The 18,143-nt window shown below is 42.9% G+C and overlaps 1 protein-coding gene across 1 annotated transcript in view; it reads right to left on the bottom strand.

Annotated features, from left to right (window-relative positions):
• The window catches only part of RIMS2 (regulating synaptic membrane exocytosis 2), a 1,108,253-nt gene that overhangs the window by 355,654 nt on the left and 734,456 nt on the right, over nucleotides 1–18,143 (bottom strand). Inside the window, exons 21-22 of the mRNA XM_019528053.1 lie at nucleotides 14,126–14,191; nucleotides 9,863–9,925 (exon numbers count right to left, since the gene is read on the bottom strand). Of these exons, the coding sequence (XP_019383598.1) occupies nucleotides 9,863–9,925; nucleotides 14,126–14,191 (129 nt within the window). The remainder of the gene's footprint in view (nucleotides 1–9,862; nucleotides 9,926–14,125; nucleotides 14,192–18,143) is intronic.

Genomic DNA, 18,143 nt, shown 5'->3' with positions numbered 1-18,143 from the left:
CTATTCACACAGAAAGTCCTATGGGAGGTAAACACTGCACAAAAGTAAGCCGTTATGAAAGCTTACAACACAAGCACACACACAACTTTTGTTTCCCAAAACAATTGGAAGCTCTTTTAGTTGCCATTTCATGTACAATATTCATGTTACTGGGTTCAATACACAAAAAACAAGTTATAGTGGCAGGACTGTTAAAATATAGTTCATGCAGGACTGTTAAAATTATAGTTCATTCAAAATTTCAAAGGCATTGATTATGTCCTTTTAACAATGAAGAAATTAAAGTATAATTTGAGAAGAATCCCAGTAGACTATGCAAAGGTTTCTAGGGCAATGGTAGTGACCATATCAGGCTTCCACTACTTCTGGAAACACTGAGCACATAACTGGAGGAATACAAAGGTACAATATCTAATAGTCACAACTTCAAGTACATGCCAGCTACTATCCAATGGTAATACCTGTCAGTGTCTGTGGAAGGTTGCTGGATTTCAATCCTTGGACATGTTCTTCTACTAGCTATAGGAATTTTGCTGTTTAGCCATAGACACAAGATCCTCTGTTAGCATAACATAAATATGTATGCCTGCAAACAACTAAGATTTCTAGCACCAACTGAATTTTGATCCATTTCAGACAGAAATATTCAGATATAAATACAGAATATCAATTGTTAAGATGTGAAGAAGCACAAAGCAATCTTTGGCTAGTACCAAAAGTTCTAAAGTCAAACAGCTGTACAGAAACATAATATGTTATAAAACCATTAGGTGTTAAGAAATGTTAATGGGAAAAAATAATTCAATTCAAAATAAACATCAACCCAACAAATGAAATATAATTTAAGGTATCTGAGTATTGAGTCAAGTAATATATGTCATAACTGGGGTGTGTGCAAGAGTGAACAACTTAGATAATTATAAGGTATATCTACACTGTACTTACCAAAGTCACTGCAGAATAGTTTAGAAACACTAAACTTGGCTTGAAACTAGCTAACTTAGATACTGATAGCAGTCTAACTCACTGCACCATGTTGTCAGTGAGCTCAGCATGAACTAATTTACCCAAGACCATACTAGACTTCATGAAATCATGACTAGACTTATCAGTCAGCAGGCAAAGCAGATATGCACCTTATAGATTAACTACAAAAGATGCATAGACAGCATAAGCTGTAGTGAACTCAAACTCACTTCACCAGATGTTGTAAGAGGACAAGCATCTCTCTCTCTTACTATATATATATCTTAGGCCTCCTCTACATGTTACAGGTATCATGCAATTACCTTATATGACCAGCTACACATGCAAAGTACTTAGCACACAATAAACGGCTGTTTGAGCACTCATGGTGCTCCAGCCAGGTCCCTGAGGACTGGAAAAGGACCAACGTGATGCCCATTTTTAAGGGGAGAAGGGATGAGCTGGGTAACTTTAGGCCAGTCAGTCTTACCTCTATCCTTGGGAAAATACTGGAAAAAATCATTACAGAGCACATTTGTGAAGACCCAGCAGGTGAAACGATGCTGCAAGGTAACCAGCATGGGTTCATCACAGGTAGATCCTGCCTGATAAACCTTATAACCTTTTACAACCAGGTACCATACTGCCTTGACACTGGAGCTGAGGCAGATGTCATCTACTCGGACTTTAAAAAGGCCTTTGAAACTGTTTTGCATCCTATTCTCATAAGGCGGCTAGCAGGCTGTGGAGTGGATGCTTACACAGTCAGGTAGGTGGCCAACTGTCTTAGGGATCACACCCAGAGAGTGGTGGTGGATGGGTCGTTTTTGACCTGGAAAGAGGTGGGCAGTGGTGTCCCTCAGGAGTCAGTCCTTGGACTGGTGTTATTTAATATCTTCATCAGCGATTTGGACAGGGGTGTGGAAAGCACCCTGTCCAAGTTCACAGATGACACCAAGTTATGGGGCAAAGTTAGCACACCAGAGGGCAGGGAGTGGATTCAGGCTGATCTGGACAGGTTGGGTCAATGGGCAGAACAAAACAGGATGCAATTCAACAAAGATAAATGTAAGGTACTCCACCTAGGGAGGATAAATCCCCAGCACACTTATAGGTTGGGGGATGACCTCCTCAGCAGCTCAGTGGTTGAGAGGGATCTTGGAGTCATAGTTGACTCCAAGATGAACATGAGCCAGCAGTGTAACGAAGCCTATCGCACCTTATCGTGCATTAGCAGATGCATGACCAACAGATCGAGGGAAGTGATGCTCCCCCTCTATGCAGCACTAGTCAGGCCACAGTTGGAGTACTGTATCCAGTTCTGGGCACCACATTTCAAGAGAGACGCAGAGAATCTGGAAAGGGTCCAGAGGAGGGCTACTCGTATGATTAGTGGCCTCTGTACAAAATCCTATGAGGGGAGGTTGTGAGATCTGGATCTCTTCAGCCTTCACAAGAAACATCTGAGGGGAGACCTTGTAGCAGCCTGCAAGTTTATCAAGGGAGGACAACAGAGAGTTGGAGATGCGCTATTTACCAGGGCACCCCTAAGAGTAACTAAGGGGAATAATGGGTACAAACTAGTGGAAAGTAGAATCAGGTTAGACATTAGGAAGAAATTTTTCACAGTAAGGGTGGCCAGAATCTGGAACAGGCTGCCAAGAGAGGTGGTACTATCACCTAACTTGGAGGTCTTCAAGAGGAGGCTAGATAGGCACCTGATTGGGGTCGTCTGACCTCGGTCCTTTTCCTGCCTGGTCAGACAAAACGATCCTTCAGGGTCCCTTCTGACTCTACAATCTATGAAAAGTTTCAATCAGCTATAATGTTAGACCTTGCAAATGTGTATTAACTTCATCTGGTTGCTAATGAGTTCAAATTTGCATGTGTAGCAGGGTCTCCCTTGGAACGGGGAGCTCTGTCAGTTGATTGGACTCCCAGCCTCAGGGGTGCACCATGCCCAATGTGAAACCCCCAGGCTTGAGTGATCATGGCTGCTGCAATCTCCCAGGCTCTGGGGTGTGTGAAACCCCTGGGACTAGGAGACTGCAGCAGCCATGATGCCCAAGGTTGTATCTGTAGTGTAGTAGAAGGCATGATTGTGTTGATGGCATATTAGATCCCATTATGCCTTTATGTATGTGTGTAGGGGAGGCCTTATTTAGTGAGTCAAACTTCTAAGGGGCTGGGAACTGCACTAGAGGGGGCCATGGGCCCTGGGAGCTGTAAACTCCCCTGCCTCACTGCATGTAGTATCTGTGTGCTGCCCCACTGATCCCTACTCATCACCCTGCAACCTCACTGCACCAAATACTGCCCCACTAGTCCCCATGTCCCTCTGTTACTGTTCTCCACTGCACTGCATGCCCCCCTGCTGCACTGAGAGCCCCCTGCCTTCCCATTGTACCACAGGGCCTGCCACTGCTGTTCTCCATACCTTCCCACTGTAACACACAACCCCCCACTGCTGCTCTCTGTGCCTCCCCTCTGCTATCTGTGCCCCCTTGCTGCTTCCCATGTCTGCCTCCCTGGGAGCTCCAACTCACATGTAGGTCCCCATCTGTGAACCTCCCTCCCCACCCTGGTGCACCACCAGGCTACAGATTCCCCTGGCACTTCAGGCTGTGCCATGCTGCACCACCCTGATCCCTCAGGTAGGAGCAGGGGCATGAAGGGGAAGCCAGATGTATGCGGAGCTTGAAGCCTCTAGCTGCTGCTGCAGCTGGTACAGAAGGGGGTACAGCAACCAAGTGGGAACCCAAAGGCCACAATTTAACCCCTCAGGGGCTGTATGTAGCATGCAAGCCACCAGTTGGACAGCCCATATCTATAAAGTGCATATCTACCCTGCCTTCTGCCTGACTTCAGACTAACACAGCTAACTACCTCTCTAGACTTATCGGAATTAGTTACCTAGTTTCAAACCTGCTTGTATATTTCTTCACTACATGTGTAGTGTCTTACATGTAGACATACTCCCTATAAATAGAACATACGATGTCACAATATAGCTTACATATTCTCATTGGAGCTACACTGATTTGCACCTGAGGAAATCTGGCTCCTTATTGATATTCGTAAAGGATAGTTGCATTATTTATGAATAGCAATGCTACAGTTATACTAGTCATCAACATGACATACCAGACAATGCTATCATATTACCAGTTCATGTTAGAACAACTAGCACAGAAAGCTTATAGAGTGCTCCCAAGAATGTATTTCCTGCAGTATTTCCTATCTCTTCCATTTCTAAAGCCAGACTGTTAATATGAATCCAGTTATATAGGCCTGAGAAGAAAAGGAAACATGACTAATTCATGTTTAAAAAATCTAAACATCATCTAACTTGTTTTTCTTTAGTTGATATGAAAATTTTAATATAAAACTATCTCTCAGTCTACCAAGGTTTGATACAACTGGAATATGGACTATAGGGAAAGAGATTCCTGACTTTCTATGTGTGTAATATCCAAGCATCATAGATCATCTTTAATACCACATTGGGATGCAAGTTGATTGAGTACAATGAAGTATTCAGTTTATTAGCTTGACGTTAAGGATCATACTTTCAAATTTTAGACTATAAGATAATTTCTCAAAAAAAAAATAAAATATTTCTATGTGCCAACAAATACACCAATGGCCCATGAAGGTACACACTAGCATATACTGCTGTTTTTGTTTCAGTATGGTTCATTCCATTTTAAATGTCATTTTAAAAAGGTTTTGAATAACCAATTTATGGGACAGGACATTTATGGAAGATATACTTTTGTTATTCATATCAAAATATAAGATAAGAGTATAGATTTAAGCTTTTGCTATAGTTTTGACTATATTTACCGTAGAATGTATTTTTTATTGTAGGCTGCTTATACTCATGGAGCATTTTATCACTCCCCTCATTCATGTCATGAACCCAGTGATCTTTCAGCAATACATTATATCTCAATAGCCATTTTCAGCTCTCACTTTCTACTAATACAAAAACTAAACTAAAATATATGAAATATTAACAATGGACAGTTCAGCTCTTAGGTTCTATTTCCCATTTCCTTACTGTTGTCTCATCCTCCCCAACAGACCATTCCAAGAGCTGAGAATACTACTAATCATTAAAAATAATCACATAAAGATTAATAAAATGCCCCAGGTACTCAGGTATGCAAGCTTAGAACTGAGCCTTATATTATAGCTTTAATATACAATTCTTGGAGATTAATACACAATTTCAGAACACATCGATTCACCTGCTTGCTAGAAAGCCCTGTAATAAGGAAAGATGCATGTACAATAAAAGCCATTTTCAAAACTCTGTAAGGAATGTGTAATTTATGAATGAACAGAAAAATGTTTGGAGGGTAGTACATTCATAAACAATGCTCAGCAAGGTTTAGTCCTCGAAGATGGGGAAAGCTCTAATCCAATCCAGAAAAACACTTAAGCACATAGTTAAAGTCAGCTATCTCAGTATTTCCACAGATTTGAATGGGATTGTTAATGGATTCAAAATTAAGCATGCATTTATCGGTAACTGTTGGATTGGGCTAGAGTGGTAAGCGCTTTATAAGAGCGATTCCTCTCTCTCTTATACACACACAACTGAATCTAAAAATAGTTTACAACCATTTCAACCTCTCTTCTTGTCATAGTTTTCTTCCAGATTCTATATCAATGGGTTTCAGCCTTTTTGGACTCAAGGCACCACTCCATATCTTTTGTGCATTCAAAGGCACCCAATTTCAAAAACTAAATGATCTACTATGGTGCCTACTTTCTTGCTAAGGAGCATCAGTGGGGGACAAGCCTGAAGCACCGTTTATCTGCTTATCTCCTCACACCTTTCAGCCCTGGAACCTTGGTTGAGAATCACTGTCCTATATGTTATTGATAACAATTTTTTTATTTAAATCTCCTTTCGTTTTCAATAAACTTCTATTTTAAAGGAATGAGTCCCTGAAAGACCTTGTATTAGTAGAAGTCTAGAGACAGGTTCTGATTTTGCAAAGATTCATGCATTTGATACACTTTGTGCACTATGTGTAGTCTCTGAATTCTGACCTCACAGAAGCCTATTTGAAGTTGGCCACCGACTGCAGCCAGGATTTCAGTCTGTGTGGTTAAACAGCTATGCAAATCTTTTCTGAATCAGTGCCACTGTTTAATCCCCTATAACAGAGGTATCAAACATATGGCCTGCATGCTGCATCTGGCCTGTAGAGCTGTATGATCCAGCCTGTGGTTGCTGGACCAACACCACATGTTGCCCCAGGCCCCGTGTGCTGCACGTGGTGCACAGGTAGAACTCAGAGCTGCACACCCTGCACACAGTACAGGGGACCAGCATGGGACATGTATTGCATGCAGCAGCCTGCTAGATTGGCTTAGTATGCTGGCTCTGGGGATGGTTTGGATGGGGCCATGCCAGAACCAGTGCACAGGGCCAATTGGGTAGGGAGCTGCAAGCAGCATGTACCCTGTGCTGGCCCCTGTGTAGTGTGCAGCACATACAGTCAGTCCAGCCCTGTGTGCCATGTGCAGCACACGCCAGCCCCAGAACTGGCTGTGCATATGGGGCCAGCATGAGGTTTGTGCTGCCCACAGCAAACAGGCTGGACCCAGCACTGAAGATGGCACAGGCAGTTCTGGGCATGGGCTGCATACAATATCCTGAACTGACCCCTATCCTGCCTGCCAGGTGAGCCTGACACCCTGCCTTATCACATGAATATATCTAGCAGAACCCTGATTCTTTCAGAGCTAGTAGAACAAATTCATCCTTTCAATGGCTTGCATAATATTAGAGACTTTTATAAAATCTACACAATATTCTTTATGATCTGTTGAAATGACATCTTAGACTCAAAATCTTTTTCCACCCTTTTTTTTGTCTCAGCTTTGCAGGACCTTACTTCAACTCTGCACACAAGTACTTACACAGACAGCTTGCTTTCCTGAATTGCAAGGCTGGGTTATTTCCCCCCCAGTACCTAACGATATTAGTTTCTATCATGTACTAGGATTAAGAAATGTCAGGTAAAATTCAGCTGTTTTGAATTTCTAGTGAAAAAAGCACTCTGGAATTACAATTGCTTTGTACTCCATAGCATAATTCCACATTTAAAATTGGCTAGATGTATATTTTTCTAATTTAGAGTAAAAAGAAGCTAGGGCCAACTATGTCAGTATTGAGCAAATATATTGTTAATTATACTATAAACTGCTGAATAATAAATTTTACAATATTCAATCACATCATTGCAGAAGTACTAACTGAATCTTGTACTGAAGAAAAACTATCAATTTGAAAACTACATCATCAACTAAATGGGAGAATGTATGCATAAGTAATAGCTTAAATGAGTACACCAGAATGAAGAAAACTGTCCCTCTCCTTTTAATGTTTGGTTGGTACATCTGACAGCAATTTATAATAGTTTTGTTGATTTATAGTACTTTTGTTGAGCATACTGACCCACTTGCTCCTGTACAGCTCCCAAAGGGAGCTCACATGCATTCTCTTATAGGACTGCAAAGGGACATAAGTAATAGAAAAACCAAAAATGAAGAGTCAGTAACCAAAACTGTATGCAGAACCTAAGTACAAATGTTCAAAAAGCCCCTGGCCAGAAGCACTCTATCACGCTTTACTTAAAGTACTGTAAGTTAGAGCAAGACCAACTGAACAGATATTCAGGCTCGGAGCCTGCCTTCACTGGTCAAGGTCAGCAGCCTGGGGGTGCTCTTGCACACCTCCCAGGAGGCTGCTGTACCCATCTCCAAAGCCCCACCCCCTCACCAGCAGGTGACTGTCATCAGTGGCTTGGGGAGAGGGAGCCCCTATGCCACACAGTGCCCCCCCCCAGATTGCTGTGTTGGGTCTGGGAAGCCAGGCCAGGTCTGCATGGCCCAGCCATTTGACAACTGCAGCCAGGAGCTTAAGCATGGGGCTGCCTGCCCCTCTTTTCACTGAACTGGGAACTGGGGGTGGGGGAAGGGAGCCCTTATGATACATGGGACACACCCAGATTGCTGGGTTAGGTGTTGTGGGGGGCAGACGGGACTGCACTGGGTCTGCATGGCAAGAGGCTGCCTGGTTCAACTTTTTGCTACAGCAGGAACTTCGGGTGAGGGAAGGGAGCCCTCCTACTGCATGGAACTGCCCCCCCCCCACTAGACCTGGAACAGCAATCTTGTGGGGAAGGGGGCACATGGCACAGGGCTGCCTTCTACCTCACCCCAGCCTGTTCACAGCTGAAGCCAGGAACTGCAGCATCGGGCTGCCTGGCATCACTAGGAACTGGCAGTGGGGGAAGGGAGCCCCCCTGTTCTGCAGACCTGGCCCACCCCCACCCAACCTAAGAACTGGGGGCAGGAAGAGCTGTTGGCATGGGGGGTCTCTTCCCCCACCCCCATCTATCTGTCCAGAGAGGAGATAGCCTTTTCTGTGACAGCCTGGGGGAGGACCTGGAGAAGATGAACAACAGCTAAGGTTAGCAAGCTGCCCAGAAAGGGGCCCCTGAGATGCTGGGGGAATGTGACCTACCTTGACTCCCAATGGGATGTTGTAGAAACATTCGATAAAGCACTCTAACCTAAAGGACTTTAGTCTGAAATCCATCATTTTTAAAGCACTTTATGTGCAGTAAACAATTGTTCTGTTAGAGCTGTAAAGCACCTTCTGCCTGCTTAACGCATAATAAGTGTAACATCTACACTTAGCCAGAGAGAGAACAGGGAGGGAAAGGTAAACCCAAATAACACTGGTAGCATTGTAATGGATTAAAGGAACAGTTTTGTAATGGACTAAAGAAAAATCATAATTTTTACCTGAGAAATACACAAGATTTTCCAAAGGCCAATTTATTAGGATCACTTTAGCTCTTCTTTACTCTTACTTCCTAAAACTAGAAAGTGTCTCTTGTAGGCTAGTACACACAGAACTAATACTGAATACTTTATCTTAAATATCTTTCGGGCCAAAGATAATCTCTAAGGGATCTCTAATCCAAATATTTTTATTCCAACAACTATACAGCTGTAATATGCAGGTACACATACATATGACTGTTTCTGCAAAGTTAAACATCTACATTGTGCTATCACAGAAAAGTGATCAAAAATATAATTTTAAAACTTGTGTCAGAATTAATTTTACTAAAAAAATGGAGATCTAACTTTATACTACTTTAATATTCATAGATATGTTTCTATACTATTTAATAGGTTATACTTTGACATTATAATTGTAGTAGTTTAAAGATCTTCAGGCTCTGCTTTGAATAATATAAAAACCTAGGGGAGGAAGGATCATAAATGTAATATATTACAGGATGGGAGTAAAGACCTTAGTTAGACCTTTCTACAGCAAATTCCCGGTAAACCAATGGGCATTTTGTCTAAGGAGATACTTTAGGATTGGTCACCATATGCATTACACTACATTAAACTTACACTATATACTTGCTTCCAAAAGTCTGCGCTCAATATATATTGAAATGTATTGCTCACTAAAGTAAATATTGACAGTAATCAGACATTAGTTTCTTTAAATCCACTTTCTGGTACTGGACAGTAGTTTATATCAAACTGCTTCTTCTTTTGAATTCCTTTCCCTCCACAAAACAACCCAGAACATTAAAAAAAGATTAAAATTAAAAAGTTCAAAAGATTAGTATCAATCAAACGTCGCCCCTGTTTTTTCTATCCTCAAACTGAAATGAAATATTTTAATCCTGAGAACAGACAAATATATAAACAAGCATTTTCAGGTGTGTAAAGAAAACTGAAGGACATAAATTATTTTTGTACAGTACTAAAATAAATCAAACTACATTAAATTATGAATATATTCCTTTCAGGTATATTCTGTAACACTATGCTCTTTACTTACCCATAGTTTTCATCTGTACCATTGACTACATGATCTGCCCATGAACTTGCACCATTGTAACACCTTTACAATGCAGTTAAAATAAAGAGGTGTTATAAAAATATATTAATAACACTATAATTCATATGACATATCCACTACTCACTAATCTGGAATTTTTCATATGTTTTTAATACATTTGCCAAAAGAAAAATTGACCCCTTTTTTGAAAATGGTTATGTATATTTTTTCCTAATTTAATACTCAACTTATTTCAGTAAATCAACTCTATTATTTTCAACAGTTATCTTGACTATCAACTTGTACTCTTTAGGAATGTCCCTAATTTTTCCCCATACAAAACTGCCTACAATTTATGCTCTTTGTGTGGAATAATACTATTCCTAATTAACTTGAAATCTATATACAGCATACCATATACACTATAAAGCAACACATTACGTTATGTACTAAAAGTTCCTCTATATATTAAAGCAAACACTTTAAAAACTTTTTTTTATTTTTTCTATTTAGTATTTCCTGTGGTTTATTATATTTGTTTATTTTTCAGGCAGAGGGGAGATTGTATTCAGTTCAATTTGAACAATAAAATATAAATCAACGAAACTTCCTATTAATATTATTCTATGCAATATTTTATTAGCTATATAGTCGAAACATTTGTAACATGATTTTAGCAAAATTAGTTAAAGACAACATCATGGATGCATCCACACATGCAAGCAGGTGTACTTGCAGCAGGTCAAGTACCAGCGGCACAAATTTGTGCCAGAGATTTTGTGCCTCAGCACATGTGTCTGAACATGCACTTTGGTATGGAGCAAGTTGTGCCACTTGGGGCAAACTGACCCTGCCTAACTGACCCTCTTCCTGGATATTCAGCTGGGGGAGCTAGAGCTAGAGGCTGGGACCAGCACCTATGCTGGCCCCAGCAGTATAAAAAGCTTCCCTGACAAGCAACTCAGGACGACTTGCCTTCAGGAGCTTCTAAGGCCCAGCCAGTTGGTACCTGGGGACACTAGCCCCTTGTGCCAGCTGGACTGCTGAAACAGCCCTAACCTGCTGCCTCTGCACCCTCTACTCACTGCAGCAGTCTAGCAGTAGGAGCTGCTTCCTGGTTTGTGACCTGCTGCCACTTGCAACAGCATGAGGACCCTTGGACCTGTGGTCCCATAGCTGCACACCTGCCAGACCCAGACAGGGACTGCACGACCACCTGGGCTGTGATATAGGCACTTCTGCAGAGCTGCCTACACAGCTGGGCCAGCTGCCAATGGGCCAGGGGTGGACATCTGGCCTTTAAGCAGCACTGCTATCATGTCTTCTGGTGTCCCCACTCTGCCATCTGGGCAGCTGTCGCCCAGAAGATGTGCTCATTGTTGTGGCCAGATTTGAACTGATCCCCAAACAGCCAAGAGATCAGCCACCTCATCTGCCCTCCAGCTGGGTCCCTGGTGCTGGCCCTGGACAGGCTCCTCTGCCTGGATCCCACCACTGGACTCACCAACAGGGATCCTGGTGTTTCCTGTTTAAAAATTATTAATTCTCTGACAAACCCCAAATTCTCTCATTATCCCAAAATCCATGTTCCAATTTGGAAGCCTACCAGTGCCTCTGTCATCATAATAAAATAAATTCTAAATATCTATACACTTTGGCATTTGCTTTTGGTTTGTTTTTTTTATCATAGAAAAATCAGAGCTGCCCCTGCCCCCTTCACTCATTAGGATGTGGAGCTAGCTGCAGCTGGACCCACAGCTGCTTTGTGGCACTGAGCAGCACTGATATGCTGGTGCCCTGCCCCTGCCCATACCCTTGCCTCTCACTTCCAACCCACAGCCCTGCCAGTGCCCCTCACTCCTGACCCCACTCTCTCATTCCCAGCAGCAGCTCCATCCCAGCACCACAACACAGGTCCAGGTGCAGCAGTCCTACCCACTGCTTTGTAGCTCTAAGCAGTGCCAGCCCTTACTGTTCTGCTCCCTGTGCCTATGCCAACGTCCCAGTGATCCCAGTGCTGGGTCTGGGAAGCCCTCAACTGGAGCTTAGGGGCTGGGCTGGGCAAGCCCCTTCCCTTCCAGGCCAGCTTCCCTCTGCAAAGGCTGCTCTACAGTGTCTCCAAGCCCAGCTCTAGCAGCCTCTCCTACCTGGAGCTCTCTCCCATCCCCTACCCCCATCTCTCTCTCTCTCTTTCACACACACCCCTGCTGCCACCCCTGGCCCATCATATATACCCATAGACCCTGCTGCAACCTCAGTTACCCCCCTGCCCATCACCACACAAGCCCCCCCACCAAACCTCACACCCATCCTCCTGCTGCCACCTCCATCCTTCCCCCCAGCTCACCACACACCCCCAAGTGGTTCCTGGGACCAGAAGTCCCCCCAGGCCAGGGCTGCATGTCTCAGCACTGGTGTAGGCAAAATGTAGGGGTGCAGTGTGGCAGTTGCCCCTACAGCCATGGCTCCTGCCAGCAGGTCCCATTCCATTTGGTGACTGGGCATGCAGGGTGTGAGATTTGTGGTGGGATGTGGAAGGCTAGGTGTGGGGTTTGTGGGGGGTTGGGGGAATTGTAGGTGGGTGTAGGAGTGGGTGTGGGGTTTGTGGAGGTTAGGGAGGTTTGGGGGTAGGTGTAGGTGTTGGGCTTGTGGGATTGTGTGTAGGGGGTTATGTGGAGTTTGTGGGTGGATTGTGGGGGGTTCATGGGTGTGGGGTTTATGGGTGGGTATGTAGGTGGGGTAGGGGTTTGTGCAGGTGGTTTGTAGGCATGGGGTTTGTGGGTGGATAGTGCAGGCTTTATGGGGAACTGTGTGAGGGTGGGGGTAATTTGTGGGACAGGTAGATCCCCCCACCCACCACCTCACGGCACACAGCCCCTGCTGCAGCAGCCAGCAATGCGTCCTTGCGGCACTCATGGCCCACTGCAGGCAGAGCCCCCAGAAGAGCATGGCACTGCTTGAGAACTGGGGGTTACACATGGCAGCCAGAGCTGGCCTGGTTCACTGGCATGCACCTTCAATCAGAACCAGGCCTGCCTCCACATGGTAGGCAAGTGTAGGCAGCAGCTAGCCCGGCCCGATGGTGTGCAGATCCTGCCTGCAGTGCCAGGAGCCCTGGGTGGTGGAAGAAGCTGACCCAGTTCTGCTTGAAGTCATGCACCAGCGAACTGGGCTGGCTGTGCACATGTAGTCCCTAGGTCTCAGGCAGTGCTACATACCGCCAAGGGACTCTGCCTGCAGTGGGCCATCAGCATCCAAAGGGCCCACTGTTGGCTGCTGCGGTTGCTGCAGTGGGTGCTGTGCACCATGCGGGGGGCAGATGGGGGACCCACCCCTCCCACACAGTCCCCCCATCCCAATACAGTCCCCCTACCCATACACAGTCATCCCCCCACCCCCACATCCCTGCTTACCAGGGACAGAGCCTGTGTCCCAGCCATGCCCCACTTCTATTTCCTTCAGCATGCTGAAGCAGTGTGCTGGAGAAGCAGGGGCATGTGGCAAGCATAAAGATACACTTGCTGGGTGCTAAACCATTTCTATGGAGAACCCAGCCTCCAGTTGCTTTGAGGCAAGCTCCAGCAGCATGCCCTGTGCCATTTTTTTTCAGCATGTTTTATTTTGATACCGGGATTTCCCAAATTTCCCAGTATCAAACTTAGATTCTGTACAGCATATCTGCAGCTCAGGAAACATTTTTTTTTGTTCAAGGCATGCCTCCTGTGGTGTCTCAACCTGCTTTGAGATGCCACAATAGACACCTACTCACTCATATGGATATGGCCCATGAAGTATTCAAATTACTTCATTTGATATATGGAAATGGCAAGAGGAAAAGAGATGTGGAGCAAATGTGACCGCTGAATGAAACATTTGTCATTCTTCCAGAAACCCCATGATAACTGCCTTATCATGTATTATTCTACATCTCTGGGAACGCATTTAAATCATAGAACTGAGTTACAGAGATGGTGATATTGACTCAAATATAATAATATCTGGAGTGATAGATTTACTATAACCCGTTTGCAACTAATACTCCACTGGTTTAACTGATCAATGATCTCCTCAAGACAGTGGATGTGAACCAAGGCTGAGATTCACAGATTGTTCTGAATTTAAATAAGCACTATTTGAAGTGCCCTTTTAATCTAGATACCATGATCTTATCCAATTCAAAATTTTGTTATATGGTAAGTATACTTAGTCTGTAAGTATTCTAAATACTATGTCTTATCTATTTCTATTATATAAATGAAATACCTTTCTGGAGTATGAGTAGTGTCGTCATAATATGTATTAGGCACTCTTCTCTCCTGCCTAGTCCTCCTGAATATGAAATAAACAGCACAAATATTTTAGACATTTGAATACTTCCTGCCTTACTCTGATTCTCCTCACTGCATTATAACCATACTGATGTACATATTGTACATAATATGATTCATGTACGGCAATATCTACCAAAACAAATATTAATAGCTAAATTCATTAAAAATACATTTTTACATTCAAATAGTGCTCTGCCATAATGTATTCAGGACTTGTGACACATTCAAATATGTTTTTTAGCAGGCCAGAGTCATATGAGAATGTATGTGCATTTAAGTGAGGAATTCAGGAAATTTTAGAAAAATTAGGGGATGGACTTTGAGAAATCCCTGATTGGTAACATCAATCAAAATCTTGTATATTCTTAAGTGCAATGCAAGAGAACATCAAATGACATTAAAGCACAATCCTTTTGATGTAAAGAAAGGAAGATAATAAGAGGAACATAGAGGCAAATTAAAAGAATAAAGAATTATGTAGTGTCCTCAGAAATTGAGCGGGGCTTTGAGATGGCAAATGAGAAAAGAAACTCAGTCCAAAAAGACTTTGATAGAGTGTAAGTAGTGAGCACTGGTATACTAGATTAATGGAATCATTTCATGTTCCAATATATTTGTGTTAGAACATTTGTCCTGTTCTCTAATTGTGAGCATATCCAACTGTCAGTGCAATTAAATGGGGTGTTTGTGGAGATATGTCCTGAGGTCTGAACCTAAATAATTGTACTGAACTTGTGAATTGGGAGAGGTAAATATAAGAGAGAAGCAGCCAAATGATTGGCCAACATTTAAAAAAAAGACAAGACAATGAAAAGGAAATGGTGCTCTGTAAGTAAGGGTAACTGAAATTATGCCTAAAATGAGTTGGGTATGAGCACTACCATATTGGCAATTGGTACTACCATGTTTGCTACTACAGTAAACAAGGCCAAGTAGAATTTGAGTAGGTTACTGGAAACCAAGGGGTTCTTTAGTTTGCACAGTATATTTATAAGAACAGGCTCCAAGCAAAAGCCATTCCACAGTAGTAGCAAACTGTACAAAGAAAAGCTGTGAAATGGTCTAAAGGCAGTCTGTTATTAGACTTTTTATGAGCACAAGGGGTACACATACAGGAAATTCAAACAAATTCCTACTCTGGAAAGGAAGTTCAATGACACTTAAATGACCAAAAGATAAATAGAGAGCAAATGGAATGACAGGAGAGATATAGGAAGCTGGAAATCTGGATGGCTTGGAGACATAAGATGGAATAAAGCTGAAGGATACAGTGTCTAGGAAGACTAGAAGCCAAAGGAAGAGCAGTATGAAGAAAATGCATGCAGCTATCCAAGACTGATGCTCCCAACAGGTATTCCAGCTCAACAAAAAAGAAGATCCCAAGAAGGAGACTGATGAAGGTACGTGGCTGAATGAGGGAAAGACACTAACTCAGAAACGGTAACATCAAAAAGAAAGCAGCAGCAAGTAATACATTAAGGAATGTAGAATCTTTTTATCAAGATGAAAATACATCTTTGGTCAAGATGAAAAAGATAGGACTTTTTCTTAAGTTGTAATACAAGGAATATTACAAAATGATGCTTGTTATCCTGATAAATAGTATAAAATCTGCAAACATCATCGTGTGTAATACAAATGACATCTGTGAAAGAACATTTAATATAATCCTGCAAGATTTCATGGACCTAGGAAAGGAATTGAATTTGGGGTTATGTAGGTGACCTTTTTAGATAAACCATGTTAGGTAAAAGGAGGTAGAAAGTGGTCAGGAAAAAACCAAAAAAGAGAAGACTGAGCTAGTAAAATTTGGCATAACTCCATTTTTTAGCTACACTGATTTACCCCTTCTAATTTGTCCTGAAATCTGAATCAGGAAAATACCTTTTTACTCTTATGTAAAAATTAAGTATGTAGCTACACATATGAATTGGCTGATTTCATCTCATGTTTTCAAAAGTACTTTACACAATGATTTTGCTTGAATTATTTTCTTTAATTTTGCCATATTCACTTAAAGAGATCTGACTGTATTAAAAGTACATGACTATTATTCAGAAGATATGAAATCAGATACTCAGTAGGTATAGCTCAGCATAGTTCCACTAGCACAAATGAAGCTAGCACATTTTTTGGCACCTAAAAATTTGGCCCCAGGAATATACAGCTTTCATAGAGAACTGTTCTGATACCTCAGACAACTTGGACACAATGTTGCTCTAGGCCTCTGTTTCCTCATCTCTAAACTGTTAATAGCCATGTTTACCTTCCAGTGGAGGAACGTGAGGACCAGTTAATACCTGTAAGCAGCCCTGAAGTCTTCAGATAAAAAATGCTTTAGAGATTTTAATTTATTCCTACTATTTTTGTCACCCTTCCAGTTACGTACTGATGACTGAGGTACCTTTTGATTTTTCTATGCAATTTGGATATTATGCTAAATTACTGTTTCTGTTACTTCCTGAATGAATTTGAGTGACTCTCCCTCTTATCATTCTCATCTAAACTACTAAAAAGCACGGCTTTTTTCAGGTTAAATCTCAGAATTATACCCATAAAGCAACTTAACTTCAACAGAAATATTCTTCCTGAGTTTAAAAGGAAGCAAGTTTAAAAGGTTTCAAGACTTTGACATTATAGCCGATTGCTATGTCAAGGTTTGACATTATAGCCAATTGCTTTAGCACTGATCAACAACCTTTTCAGGCTGTAGGACAGAATGACCAGCTTAGGTCAAAGAGGATAGGATGGTACTAGGACCCAGCTGCCATTCCTTCTCCCCACCACAGCACCATAGAGATGCCTGTCTCTGAATATGCAGAAGTCCCACACCCATGGACCAGATTCAATGGCTTCATGGGTCAGATCCAGCCTGCAGGATGTAGGTTGCCAACCCCTGCTTATGGGGAAGAGTCCTGTGGGACTGAAAGTTCTTGTTACCATTTTGCTTTTGTCTCTGAAACCAGCTTTACTCCCACTTAAACTGCTTTTATTCTGTTTTATTATAAATTGAAACTTTAAAAAAAAATCTGTGGGGATTTGTTCCTAAATCCTGTGAGGATTTGTTCCTAAATTTTAAAACAACACAGCTGTTTTAGACTGTCCCTGGAGCTCTTAACCCCTGGATTATGCTGCACATAAATACCTTTAAATGTCTTAAAGCACCTATTATGATGCTCAAAGTTACGTCATTCCAAGGCAGGATTATCTCTGATCTGCATAACCTTGTTCCTGTTCCATTAATATGTAGCCACTCCCCACAGCTGTGCTGCCCAAGCTGAAGTCCTCCAGTATCCCAGGATGCTGTGGCCCCTCCCCCACATATTGTTTCTGCATGCAGCTGAAGATAGTGACAGTCTGAAGCAGGTCAGGGTCAGTGGGGAGTAAAGGGGAGGGAGGGTGAGGCATGGAAATCTGGAGCCAATGCACTAAGATGCTACTGCAGGGCAGATAGAGTGTGGCCCAACATTAGAGAAAGAGGAAAGGTACATGAGGCGGTGTTGAGGATGCAGATGGTGCTGCAGAACGAGTCTCTGGTATAGGCTCTGCTGCCCAGCATGGCTCCATTGCTGCCTGTCCCAGGAGCACTGCATGGTGCCACCCTGCAGGTTTCCTCGCACAGCACCATGCCATGACTGATAGAAGAATTTAACAGCCCCAGTGGCAGCAGGGGAGAGGAGGAGATGTAAGTAGAGTTGGAGTAGGGGGAAGGAGTAGGGGAAGGTGCTGCCTCATCATGGTGAGCCACGAGCCCATGCCCATGACAGGCTCCAATGGAGACAGGTAACATGGACAATTACATGTTCCCGCCCCTCCCCACAACCTCTCTCTCACATCCCTGCCCATAGAGCAGGGATAAAATCCTGTCCTGGTTCACCAGCCCTCTAGTGAAAAGTCACAGCTGTGTCGGTGGGAAACAAAAGTTTTTAGCCTTAATGTGTGACTGCACC

The sequence above is a fragment of the Gavialis gangeticus genome, unplaced genomic scaffold, assembly GCF_001723915.1.
Source record: "Gavialis gangeticus isolate Ggan-Ray unplaced genomic scaffold, GavGan_comp1, whole genome shotgun sequence".
Classification (NCBI taxonomy): Eukaryota; Metazoa; Chordata; order Crocodylia; family Gavialidae; genus Gavialis; species Gavialis gangeticus.
This window is presented reverse-complemented; position numbering and strand designations above follow the sequence as displayed.